Source organism: Gallinula chloropus, assembly GCF_964237585.1.
Source record: "Gallinula chloropus genome assembly, chromosome: 1".
In the NCBI taxonomy this organism is placed as follows: Eukaryota; Metazoa; Chordata; class Aves; order Gruiformes; family Rallidae; genus Gallinula; species Gallinula chloropus.
Genome location: NC_140085.1, coordinates 35,330,474 through 35,344,860, shown reverse-complemented (window position 1 = coordinate 35,344,860; position 14,387 = coordinate 35,330,474). Strand labels below are relative to the sequence as shown.

At 38.5% G+C, this 14,387-nt stretch overlaps 1 protein-coding gene across 1 annotated transcript in view; it reads right to left on the bottom strand.

Annotated features, from left to right (window-relative positions):
- The window catches only part of ADAMTS20 (ADAM metallopeptidase with thrombospondin type 1 motif 20), a gene marked incomplete at both ends in the record, with an annotated part of 99,163 nt that overhangs the window by 59,857 nt on the left and 24,919 nt on the right, over positions 1–14,387 (bottom strand). Inside the window, 7 exons of the mRNA XM_084272636.1 lie at positions 3,428–3,532; positions 4,874–5,015; positions 5,671–5,817; positions 6,906–7,011; positions 7,339–7,379; positions 8,295–8,419; positions 10,817–10,900. Of these exons, the coding sequence (XP_084128762.1) occupies positions 3,428–3,532; positions 4,874–5,015; positions 5,671–5,817; positions 6,906–7,011; positions 7,339–7,379; positions 8,295–8,419; positions 10,817–10,900 (750 nt within the window). The remainder of the gene's footprint in view (positions 1–3,427; positions 3,533–4,873; positions 5,016–5,670; positions 5,818–6,905; positions 7,012–7,338; positions 7,380–8,294; positions 8,420–10,816; positions 10,901–14,387) is intronic.

Sequence of the window (14,387 nt, the reverse complement as noted above, 5' to 3'; positions counted from 1 at the left end):
GAACTGATGAGATGCAATGTGAATATCTGTGGAGTGAGCAACTATTTTCAGACTCAGCAGAACTGCTACCTACAGGCTACTGTCCAACCTAAGCACTCCTCAGCATGTATAATAAAAGGACATGAAGAGAAATTTTCAGAAATTGCAGCAGAGGCTCAACAAGCAAATAGAATAAATTTTCACAGGTAATTCTAGCATAAACAAAGTACAGTGTGATCAACTCAAAGAAATTTGACTAGATAGCAAACTAAAGTAAATGGTTTCTATTTTAGTTATATTAATTATACATAATTAATAACCTCAACTCTATAGAATTTAGGAAACATTCAAATTCCCAAGAAAATATATTCTTTATTCTCTATAACACACTGAAATGTTAGACTGCATTTTGTCTTTAATGTTTCAAGAAAATGTTGCCCATACCTACTAATAATATATGTATTAAGAAGTCACTGAGCTCTATTGCTGTGTGCACCATGAGGCATACAAAACAGAGAATCATTGAATCATAAAATCATAGCATGGTGTGTGTTGGATGGGACCTCAAGGATCATAGAGTTCCAACTCCACTGTCACAGGCAGGGACACCAACCTCCAGGCCTGGATCTACACAAGATTGCCCAGGGCTCCATCCAACCTGGCCTTGAACATCTCCAGGGACGGGGCATCCACCACCTCTCTGGGCAGCCTGTTCTAGCACCTCACCACTCTCTGTAAAAAACTTCCTCCTAATATCTAATTCAAACCTTCCCTCCTTTAGCTTCAATCCATTCCCCTTGTCCTGCCACTGTCTACCCTTTAAAACAAGCTGATTCCTCTCCTGCTTGTATGCTCCCTTCAGGTACTGGAAGGCTGCAATGAGGTCTCCCACAGCCTTCTCTTCTCCAGGCTGAACAAGCCCAGCCCCCTCGGTCTCTCTTCGTAGGGCAGGTGCTCCAGCCTTCTCATCATCTTCGTGGCCCTCTGAACCCTCTCCAACAGTTCCACATCCTTCTTGTATTGGGGGCCCCAGATCTGGACATAGTACTCCAGGTGGGGTCTTACAAGGGCAGAGTAGAGAACGACAATCACCTCCCTGTCCCTGCTGGCCACCCCTCTTCTGAATTCTCTTTCAGAATGTGTGCATGCTGATAGATTGCTCATGGCAAGATCAGGAAGCAAAGGCACTCAAGAAAAGCTGTTTGCTTATTCACTTGAGAGTTTCTGATACTATTAGATTTCTATCTTGTATTCTGGGGAAGGAAGATACAGGGAATATTAGAGGTGTCCACAGAACAAGATCCACTAACCAGACACACAACCTGAAGTAAAACTAAAGCTTACAGTGAAAATAAACTCATCTGTCAAATCAAATTTTAAAAAGTTTATGCTAAAATATAAATGCCTCACATTAATATCTTCTGTACTCATCACAACAATAATGCTGCAAATGCTGAACATAAATTTCTGTAACTTGCCAGCAAATATTAATTACAATTAGTAGTCACCATGTCTTCTTCCCATTAACAGCAACAAAATTTGCTGACTGAGTTTGAAAGGAGCTGTCTCTTAGGCAGTAACAGATGACAATTTGCAAGATTAATTGCTGGTCTTTCTTACATCTTTCAGAGGTAATGACTGTAATTAGCTCTTCGCTTCCTAAAGAAAACTTTTTCCACTGCAGTAATTGCATAAAATAGGTTTTTGTATTCTAAAATAAAAGAAGACCTCTGGCTGGCAAATTAGAGTCAAGTCAACTGAACTAAAAATTACACATGAAGTTTAACATTAGAGATTAACTTCCTTTCTGATCAGTGACTGACTGGAAAATGACTTGAACGTTATAACACTAGCTGCATGGACAGATCAAGCAAAGCTTCCAAAAGAACCTTCAAATAACTTTTCCCAATTTTGCAAGAAGGAAAGAAATAATTTGAGAAAGTTTATCCACCAAATCATTATCCATTAAGACAGTATTTTCAAAATCCCTCACTACTACTGTCTTTCCAAACAGAAAAAGAAAAAGAAAAAAAAAGCACCCCAAACCAACAAACCAACCCCAATTTGTAAAGATTAAGTTATTGGGGAAAAATTTAGTAATAACCAAGTGAAACATAGTAGCCTATTATGCAAATAAATTAGACCAGAGATATTTTTAATCATATTTGAATCTATGAAACTATCAAAAGGTAAAAAATTAACATTGGTCCCACAGCCCCTGAAGCTGCCAAATCACACTACTATTAAAAGCAGTTCAACAAGATAAACGTGCCACACTTCAGGGAATCACTGTCATAGCTAAGCATGTAAAACATCTCTGACATATTTATTCTCAGGCTCCTGACAAGAGAGAAAATAATTCCACTTGCTGGTGCTGAATTGAGACATGGAGAAGCCAAAGACTCAATCAGCACAGAACTCAAGTGCCTAACTTCACTTCCCAAACTACATACGAATTCAAAATTAAACCCCTCATATCTTCACTGATAACTGCATTCAGCCAGCCTCCACCACTACTTCTGTTTCTATCAAGGTTCTGCAAGTGCCTTGACTATAGTTATTAAAAATTCATGACCCTTATGGGCAGACCAAGATAGGTCATATCCTCAGAGGATACAGGATCAAAAAAACCAGGCTGGACTCTCAGGACCCAAAAACTCTTTACCAAATAAACCAGTGAACAGGGTATAGGAAGCCCAGCTTCTATTTCCTCTTTTTTTAATGTGTCAAAGCATTCAATCCACACCCCATACAGCCAGGCAGAGTCCTACACGTAAGGGTGTAAGTGTAAAGAAGAGGGGTCCTGGGTTTTAGCACTGAACAGATCCAAGTATCTGGAATTATATTACAATAGGCAAAACAGTGTATGAGCACGAGTTATATGTGGTTAAGGCCCCTACTGGAGTAGGTACTGATCCATGCTTTGTATTTTTGTCTGAAACAGATACAATGTGCAAATATCTACTGAAACCAGGATGCTAATCCAAAGACTCCTTCTTTCAAAAAAAAAAAAAAGTGTACTTCTGTATTTAAGTCACTCATACTTAAATCATTCTGGTTCAGTGCAACAGCCTCAACAAGAAAAACTGTGGGAAACACACTTTTGGGATGTCTTGCTTCCAGGAAATTCAACTTTGGAACACTATTGATGAGGAAAAAAACCAACTTTCAAACAGAAGGAAAGACAGCAACTTTCCCCTTGAGGCCTTCCACCTACTTTTAACCAACACAGAATCTGCAAATTTTAGTAATTATTCTGAACAGACAACCTATGTTATTTATGTCACCACACTACAGGACTAAGAGAAACTGCAGGTAAAGCCTGGTAGATAATTCATACAATAAGTATGCTACAGACACAGTGTTGCCACACAACAAGCACTCATCTTTCTTAGCTACTTCAACAATTTTGCCATCCACAAGTACCAAGAAACAAAGAAAGGCTTACCATTCCCACACCACAAACTGTTCCATCAGCCAAAGGCATGTGCTGAGTACGACAACCCTTGTGAACACCTTCTGTGCTTGTGCACCATAAGCGTTTGCATTGCTTCTAAAAAGAAAACAAGATTACTTTTGTTGTACCTGTAACACCACTTCAGACATTAGTTGGGATATTTGTATTATTTTCTCATACTGTGTGGGCTTAGTTGCTATCAGCACTATTGTTTTTCACAGATAAAACCCCACAAAAACAAAGTGGAATTTGCTTAAGGCCAGGCAGAAATGTGCAATATTTGAAACTGATCCCATTAGAAGTAATAGATAACTCCATTTTCTAATTGAGTAGTAAATGTAATGAAGGAAGTATATAAGAGGTTACGGTTGATACTGTGCAGCACAGTTTGTGTATAATCCCCAGAAAGACTCGTAACTGGAATTCTTAAAAATACATCAACTAGAAAATTAAGAAGAAAGCATCCTTTTCAAATTGTTAAAAGACTCTTAGTAGAAAGCCTTTATGAACTACAAAATTTACAAATCAGTTTTGAGTAATATTGTCTTCAAATCCCCCTTTACTTTTCTGTAATATTCCCATAAAGCCCAACTCCTCCTAAACATATTACTTCCCCAAAAGCTCCAATCTTAATCTCATTTTAAATTACCTCTTTTAAACAGCTCCAACAAGCCTTGCAATACTAGTAGTAGTATTTGACAAGTTGGTCCAAAATCTACCTCCACTTGACATTTTAACAGTAATGAATGAAGTCTTAAAATGATATTTACATTTATTTTATATTGCACTGACCACACTTTCAAGTTTTCAAAATGTAACTGAAGTTTTATTATTAATCAACTCACATTTTCTTTGCAGATCCCAATTCTGCTTTAAATGTTTTCGGGTTTTTTTTTAGTAAAGTATGCAAAATATACACTTTAACAGGCATGAAAATACTTTTTGACTGTTTGACAAAGCAGATGGAATCTACATTTTGGACCAAACATACAGAAAAAATATTGAATCAATATATTTACTTTCAAGATAAGATTTTTTAAAAAGCACTAAAAAAAAGCAGATAACAAAGACCATTTAGTTTAAGGTAAGAGCTATAATGTGAAAACAATTGTAGATTATGTTGAAATAATTCTCTTACAGTAGTTGCATGAAGCCTTAATTTATGCTGGTCTCGATGTTTTAAAGGAATTATAATCCCATTCATACCTATGCAAATCAAAATTGATTCATCGTACTTTTTAATTCTGTGTATTTCTAAATATATGGAGCTGCAATGCTCTCCACTGATCACCTCCCATTTCAATAGAATAGAACGTGAACTTTGACATCTTTCAGGATAAAATTCTTCCTAAATTAGAAATCCTGAGATTTCATTTCTAAATGTACCTTTCACTAATTTTTTACTACAGAGTAAGACTCTGAGTGTTGTTCACTCACCAGATATGGGCACACTTGTGACCCACGACCAAACATAAGTTCACACTGCTTGTTGACATCATACATTGACCCAGGTAGCTGAGATGAAAGATCATATATTCTTCCACTAGGTTTGTCTAGGAGACATTCACCATAACCAGTACTATTGTAAAAAACAAGAACAACTTGTCAATAAACTGCTCTTATTTTATTTGCAGGCTACTCACACCACACTTACACATGTATATCTCAGTGGAGTTCAGGGTTTACATGCCTATATAATGACTTTAATTAAAATTAATACACTTTAAGTCACTCGATTTTCCTTTACTGGCTTTTGCATTATGTCCAAGGCAAACAAAGCTTAATTTTTTTTGCTTTCTGGCTGTTATTTCTCATTTTCACATTCTGACAGAAAAAAAACCTAATAATATTGCCTAAATTATACTGGCCACTTGTTCTTTAAAGAAAAACTTCCAAAGGTAAAGTGTGCTTATTCTGACCTACTAAAGTGATACTGAAGATATTTCAATAAACAATTCCACTATATGCAAGAAACTACCACAAACAACAATTTCTTAGCTTTATGTGTTGAGTACAACTTTAACAAAGCCATGAATCATTCAAAGAGTTAAATTAATGTATTTTTTCTAGAGGATTGAGGCCCTACAAATCAGTAGTTAAATCTAAGGACAGTTCAAAATGGTATTTAAGCAATACCTTTAGAAATGCTTCTCAAAACATCATGAAATTCTAACAGACACACACCCCTCAAACCACAACCCAAAACCCCAATATAGCATGATATTGATACTTACTCAAGAAATTCTGTGATATATTTTTGACTACATTTTGACCAGGTCCATGGACTTGTGTGGTAATTTAAAGTTGGAGCCATCACATGGTATTGATGTTTAATTCCAGCTTCTTTACATTTAAAACTGTCATCATGAGGCACATTAAATCTAAAAAGCAAAACAGACAAACTCCAAAATAAATTCAGCAATAACTAATTGAAACTGGTTTTGTTGTAGCAGCAAATGCCTGAGCTTTGACTTGTAAAATGACGTAACATTTAATGGGATTCACTTAATATGACTATCTGATATTGAGACAATAGGCCTTACAAAATTCTCTCCTCATCCAAAAGTCTCCTAATTCACTAATTCTGGAAACAATAGGAATTTTACAATTACATAGTTCTTTAGCTCACCAGAAAAACTCCAGTGTTTTGGGAATATGCTCCTTTAAATGAATAACCCATCTCCTCAACTGAACGTACGGGCCATCACTAAACTGTCCATAACATAGTATCTCAATATTCACATTATAACTCTTAAAATTCAGTAACAAAAACAAACTACCAAGTGCATAAACACCGTATACATGTAACTAAACACCATCTTATTTTATATTTCAGTGTAAGTACTATGACAAATGGCATGTATTTAAGTGAACTCCAGGCACATGAAAATCAACACGCTAGCTACTGAGCTCTGTAACGTCATCGTTACCTACACTGTGGCATGCCTCATGGAGCTAGATAGAGTATAGCACCTTTCTGCCATCACTGATGAGGTATGCTTCATAAAATAAAATGCTGTCATCTCTTCTTATTTTTTCTGTGTAAAGTATTTCTCTTTGTGTTACTCTACTGTATTCTGAAAGGATCAAACACAAGGAAGAGTATTTCTGCATTACATTAATAATTGTCTTTTCTTAAAGGTAAAACCCTATCAGGGCTAGTGGAGTTAACAGGACTCTGTTGCATACCTGAGATACCTGACCCAGTGTCCCAACCACTTCATAAGACAAAAGTACAGACTACAGCTGTATGGCCAGTTATCTCCCATACTTCAGGATACCAACCAGCCAGGTTATAAAAAACATACTCTCTCTATCTCTAGGTGGTGGGCAGAGGTGGCTTACTGCATGGGGCAGAAATAATGACTTTTCTAAAAGCATTTAGCAGACTTAAGAGACATGGAGCCCATCACTGGAAATGGGTGATATCCAAAAGAAAAAAGTTACCTGCTGGGAAATAGGTACTTACACATGTCCAAGCTCATGCGCTATAGTAAAAGCAGCACTCAATCCATTTTCTTCACTTATAGAACAGCTGCGTAGTGGGTCACACATTGTCCCTAGCTCTGCTAAACCTGCAAAATTGAATCCTTGTATAAAAGCTTAACAGAATGAGTTTTCACATAGAAGGACTGACTCTATAAAGAAATACTATGGCACCCAAGTTGAAAATCATGCCTCCACAATGCAGCAGATCGACAGAAAACAAGCAACCACATGGCACCAAAGTATGTGCTAAGGCAGAACAGCATCAAGAAGTTGATTTTTTGTGTGTGTGTCTGTGTGACTTAAATTTTGCACCTATTTTCTGATTTATTCCTAATGAATTTTTCTCCCTACAGTAAAATTCTCTTACATAATTTCTGTTAGAAAATCATGCTGATTAAAAAAGAATAACTCACCAAGAGTATCACACTTCTCTCTAGCTCTGCAGATATCTTCCCTTGAAGGAAAAGATTTAATTAAAATTATTATAGCAACTAAAATAACATTTTTAAAGTATTTCGCCTTTGTTAAGTTAATTAGAGTAGTTGCATATCTGATTCTCAATTTTTAATCTTACAGTCCTTTCAAACAATTTGCATTCTAGTAGAAGAAATAATTTAAATTCATGCAACTAAGCTTGAAGTATTGCTTTCTATCTAGCTTTTAAAAAAAGAAATAATCAAATTCTACATTATTTCTCTGCAATTCAGGTAGGTCAAGCACAAAGTGCTGCTGAAAAATACACATATTGCAGTATACTTATAACTACTTTATACAGTGGAACAATTTCCAAAATAATAATGTAAAATTCAGGACAAATATCAAACGGTTTCAAGTGGTGGAATGTGTCCAACTTGAAGAGTGGGGAAAGAACGTAATGAAAAAGAACCACAAAAGAAAGAAAATATTTCAGTGAATGAATATCAGAACCTTCACTGTAGCAATTAGTGTACAGGAAGAACATATAGTATTATTTAAATGTTTTCCATCTGTAAGCATTTGGGGGTTCTAATTATGCCCAGGCTATCAGGAGCTGACTGTTACTGCATCCTTCAGCTGATTTCATGACATACAACACCCTGTCCCTACCACCTATTTGTACAACAGTTACAAATTCCATTTCATTCTAAAAGTTTAACATCTTTGAGTAATTTCCATCATCTTTGACAAAAGGTTCATCAAGTGGTTATCCACCAACAAAGCACTGTCAGAGTAACTGCTCATGTACTTCCCAAATTGGTGGTTTAGGAAGTACAATCACTTCAATCACCTATGAACATCACCACTGAAATGATTAAAAAACAATGACTTAAAGAAACTGAAGCATTTTTCTCACCTAGCTGAGCTATTATGGCTACTTCAGATACTGTACCTAGTGATAAGAACAGCAGTATCGTGATGAGAAGGGTGAGCATCATCCAAAGCGTTTTGTGCTTGCTGCCATAAGCAAAAGTTACGAAGAGTGGTAGCTGCATTAAAAGTGATAGCTGGTCCTTCCTAAAAAAGAAATGGGGAAAAAAGAAAGGAAGGGGTTTAATATCCATGCATTTAGGCTTCTTATTTTTTACGTGTCCCTAATCTGCAAAATAATGACTGTGCATGGAAAGGAAGTCATCAGGACTCTGCATAAGAATCCACTCACACAGATTTGTCTGTAGGATCATATCTTCAGTTACCTACAGGTCATCAATCATGAGAATCCATTATTTTAATCGAATACAGATAAAACTAATGCTAGAGGCAAGGTAGGCCCTCTGCTGAATGAGGTGGGTGCCCTGGTGACTGAGGATAGTACGAAGGTGGAGTTGCTGAATGTCACCTTTGCCTCTGTCTACACTGATGGAGACTGTTTGCAGGAGCCCCAGATGGCTGAAGCCCCAGAGAAAGTCAGGATAAATGATGAGTCTGCCTTGGTTGGCGAGGACTGGTTCACAGATGAATCAAGCTGTCTGGACATCTATAAATCCATGGGTCCAGACAGGATGCACCTGAGGGTGCTGAGGGAGCTGGTGGAAGTCATTGCTAGGCCACTATCCATCATCTTTGCTAAATCCTGGGAAATTGGAGAGGTGCCTGAGGACTGGCAAACGTTACTCCAGTCTTCAAAAAGGGAAAGGAGGACCAAGGTAACTACAGACCCATCAGCTTCACTTCCATCCCTGGAAAGGTGATGGAATGACTTATCCTTGGTGCTGTCTCTGGACACATCAAGGATAAGAGGGTTGTTAGGAGCAGTCAACATGATTTTACCCAGGGGAAGTCATGTTTGACTAATCTAATAGCCTTTCATGAGTATATAACCAGGTGGATAAATGATGGTAGGGCAGTAGATGTGGTCTACCTTGACCTCAATAAAGCATTTGACACTGTCTGCCACAGCATCCTCTTTACTAAACGGAGGAAGTGTGGTCTGGAAGGTCAAGTAGTGAGGTTGATTGAGAGCTGGTTGAAGGGAAGAAGCCAGTGAGTTTTGATCAATGGGACAGTCTAGCTGGAGACCTGTATCTAGTGGAGTCTATCAGGAGTCAGTACTGGGGCCTATACTACTCAATATATTTATTGATGACCTGGATGAAGGAATAGAGTGTACAGTCAGAAAGTTTGCTGATGACACAAAACCAGGAGGGGTGGCTGGCAGACCAGAGGGCTGTGCTGCCCTTCAGCAAGACTTAGACAGGCTGGAGAGTTGGACAGGGAGAAGTTTAATGAGATTTAACAAGGACAAGTGTAGGGTCTTGCATCAAGGGAAGAACAACCCCAGGTACCAGTATAGGTTGGGGACTGGCCTGTTGAAGAGCAGCATAGGGGAAAGGGACCTGGGGGCCCTGGTGGACATCAGAATGATCATGAGCCAGCAATGTGCCCTCATGGCTAAGAAGGCTTATGGCATCCCAGGGTGTATTAGAAGGGGTGTGGTTAGTAGGTCAAGAGAGGTCCTTCTCTTCTACTCTGCCCTAGTGATACTGCACCTGGAATATTGTGTCCAGTTCCAGACCCCTCAGTTCAAGAAGGACATAGAACTCCTTGAAAGAGTCCAGCTCAGGGCCACCAAGATGATCAAGGGAGTGGAACACCTTCCTTATGAAGAAAGGCTGAGGGACCTGGGCCCGTTTAGCTTGGAGAAGAGCAGACTGAGGGGTGACCTTATTAATGTTTATAAATGCATAAAGGGTGAGAGCCAGGAGTACGAAGCCGGTAATGGTCAGCAATAGGACAAGGGCAAGCTGGAGCATAGAAAGTTCTATTTGAATATAAGGAGGAACTTTTTCACTGTGAGGGTGACTGAGCACTGGAACAGGCTGCCCAGCAAGGCTATGGAGTCTCCTTCTTTGGAGACATTCAAACCTGTCTGAATGCATTCTTGTGTGATTTAGTCTAGGTGAGGAGGCTTGGACTAGATGATCTTTCGAGGTCCCTTCCAACTTCTAACATTCTGTGATTCTGTGAATGCACCATGTGTTAAATATTTAAAAGAGACCGTCAAGAAATGTATAATAACTAAGCATAAAAACATGTATTTAAGAAGTGCATATTTCTAAGACTCCTAAAATATTACTGCTGTTAGAGCTGAAACCTCTCCATCAAAACCCTCTATAAAAGCTGTCATTTCCCTGTCATGTTTCCATGCACATAACCACACTTCAGGTAGTTACGCCATAAGCTTTCATACAGTATGTGATTTATGTCCATTTAGGTCAATAGAAGGGGCATAAAAAGAGGTGGGAAATACAGGCACTAAATAAAAGCTCTGCAGTTAACCTCACATTTCACGTTTAGTCTCCTAGTTTAAGAAATACTTAAAGAAAATACTTTGTGTTTAAAAAGAAAATATTTTAAAATTGGAATTAAAATGGAAATTCATGTATAAGTCTTTATAATATTTATTTTTCATACCTGTTCATTGTGAATGACAATTAGTTTTACAATAACTATATTTATAAGATTTCCAATACTTGAATCTTTATAGATTGCTGCAACCTAAAGAGAAAAAAGAAATTTAGAATATTAAACTCATCTGATAAACCATATTTCTTTTCCATGCAAAGAAGTTATCAAAAAAACTCCACATTGCTTCACAACATGCATCTGGCTGTACCTTTCTACACAAGGATATAGTGACAGACCAAGTATAGTTTGGCTTGTGCACTGTTTAGATTAATATGCTACCTCAAAATAGCTTGTATTTACTATATACAAAGAGCAGAACATGCACAGATGCTGCTTTCCAGTACTAATTTCCACATAAAAGTAACTATCCTAGAATATTCTTCTTAATGCAGAAAATACAGGTTTTAAGAATTTCATATTTATATCCAAACACTGACACCATGTTGAAATGCCAGTGTACAAAGTATACTTATTATACATTGTAAACATGATAAAATATCAAAGAATAAAAATAGCATCACTGAGACTGTCATAGATATAAACTGTTTTATACGGATGATTTGTAGAATTAATATGGGAAATATTAAGAGGCTTTTAGAAAGAAACTTTGAACCAGCAAGCTTTTTGTCACTGCTTTTAGTGGAAGCTAGACTAAGTTGTAAACTTGTACTGAAAACTGATGTGACACATACAAAGGTTTCTTCCCTTAGTCATAAAATTTGTATTTACGTACCCAACAGGCATTTTTATCTACAATTTCCAGCCAGATAGTAAAAATCAGGAGCCATTTCCATACACCAAAGTGAACCACTTTGAAACTTAGTCTTCATTAAAGCAGTAAAAAAAATTATTTATTCCCAATAACAACTTTAGACATCCCATCCACATGGATTCTACAGTTTGGCTTAAAGCAGTCGTAGAATGACAGAGTGATCAAAATATGAGTTGCCACCAAACACAGAACTACTGGCTTTGCTCCTTCTGACTTGTGCTAAGGCTGCAAGGCTACAAAAGTAACGGGATCAGGGAACTGATTCAGCTGCTCTGCATTTTTTTTCATTTTTGGGTTTGTATCATGTTATATGATCTCATTCCTGGTGCAGCTCATGCAACATAGGTGCTGACAGAGTGAAAGGTGCAGAAGAACAGACTTCTTTCTGAAGTAGCCTAAACCTGAACTGACTTAAATTGCTTATGAAACCACATATTAGCTGTATATGAGTACTATGTGCCTAAGACAATGTAATTCTGCTAAAGTTTGGAATGGAGAGCGCACTCGCTCCCACTGACTCATACCTTCCCTTTCTCTGAACTGAAGAGAGCACAATGTGTGGCATTGTCTTTCATTCTTTTGTTGATATATAAAGCTGGAAATAGAGGATTTGATAAGAGTAGGGAAGGCGCCTGAGTTTTGGAATCCACATGGAGAACATATTTCAGAGCAGCACAGCTATTGCCTGCTCCTTTCCATGTGGGCTCCATTCTTGGCTACTAACCAGCAAGCATCCAATTATTCCAAGGTGGAAATAAGGAGCGTCTGTCAAGAGCTCACTGAAGAGTTCAGTTAGGCATAGACACATTCAGAACACCTTTATGCAACAACAGGTGCTTACAAAGTCTCAAGCAATATACAGGCAGAAGGGGTTATGTAAATTTGAATAAACCTACTATTTTACCATTGTTAAAACAACTTCTAAACTACCACAAACTATCTAGCTCATAACGTGTTCTCTCTAGCTTGAGAGACACTTCGATAAACCTAGAGAGGATATTTATCCTGCACCTGAAGTATGAGAAATAGCCAAGGTATGTTCCTGAATGAACTGTCACCTTTGAATAACATAAGGCAATTATCACATTTATCTCAGCTCACATAGCTAACAGTAAGCTAGCTGTCTAAATCCCTTCACCAGACAACAGAGGAGAAAGGATGAACTGTTGTGCAGACATGCCTATCTGAATATAAATAATTACATATATATATTTCAAGCCAGTAAGATGTTACTTCATTTCTTCATCCCTTTGTCATGGAGGGAGACAAAATACCTCATTTTCAGATGTATGTGGCTAGGGGAGATTAATTCCAGCCCAACTATTTCAAGTTTTACTTCTCTTTAGCAAAGAAGAAACAGAAGATGTGGTCATATGTTATTCCAATATAATTCCAGAGAGGAATTTGGAGTGAGATCTGCAAGGATCTTTGGCTTGTAATGTGAAGGTGCTTGTCCTGAGGACTGACTCTCCTAGCACGTAAGCTGGTATAAGAACCACTTACAACAGGTTTGTGCTGTAACAAATTCTCTGTAAGTTTATCTTTTCTGGGAAAAGTAACAAAGCGTGATGGTTCAGCCCAAAGCAGTGGCTGAGCACACCACTCACTCCCAGAGAGGAAACAGACAGAGCTTCCGTGGGCTGGGATAAGGACAGATTATTGACCAAAATCACTGTGAAAGGGGAACAATAACAGCTGGCAGCAAACTTCACTTACACCCAGTGATAAAAGAGCACCTTATTGGCCCAATGGTAACAGAGTGCTGCACAACACAAGGACCACCATGACACCCTGCCCACACTCGGACTGCCCTGGAGGCATTCAGGAGCACCCCTCCCAAACCAAGGTGGTGTGGAAACAGCCCAGGCTAACTCAGCTCACCTGGGCTGGTTGCTTGGGGAGGTTAACTCTGGCCTGGCCAGAACCAGGACACAAAGCCAGACTGGCTCATGTCTAGATTATAATACTAAAACAGACACTACTATAGACATAGAGCAAACAGAATCCTAGAATGGTTTGGGTTGGAAGGGACTCAAAGATCCTTCTAGTCCAACCCCACCCCCAGCCACAGCAAGGACATCTTTCACTAGATCATTGCTCAAAGCCCCATCCAACCTGGCCTTTAAGTCTTCCAAAGATGGGGCACATCCACAACTTCTCTGAACAACCTGTTCCAGTGCCTCACCACCCTCACCATAAAATAATAATAATAAAAAAAAAAGTCTTCCTTATATGCAAACTCAATCTATTCTCTTCCAGTTTAAAACCATTACACCTTTTCCTGTTAACTACAGGCCTTAGTAAAAAGTCCCGTTATCTTAAGAGTCCTCTTTATATATTAAAATGCCACAGTAAGGTCTCCCTGGAGCCTTTTTTTCTCCAGGATAAACAAGCCTGTCTCTCCTCACTGAGGAACAGCCGAGGTGTTCCAGCCATCTGATCATTTTCATGGCCCTCCTCTGGACCTGCTCCAACAGGTCGACATCTTTCTTGTACTGGAGGCCCCAAAGCTGGACACAGTACTTCTGGTAGAGCCTTATGAGAGCAGAGTAGAAGGGGAGAGTCACCTCCTTCAAACTGATAGCTATGTTTCTTTTTATTCAGCTGAAGATACAGTTGTTTTTCTGAGCTGCAAGTGCACATTGCTGGCCCACATCCAATTATTCATCTACCAGTATCCCAAGTCTCTCAGCAGGGCTGCTCTCAATCCATTCAGTCTCAGGCTGTGCCAATACTGAGGATTAACCCAACCCAACTGCAAGACCTTGCAATTGTCCCTGTTAGGCTTCCTGAGGTTTACACAGG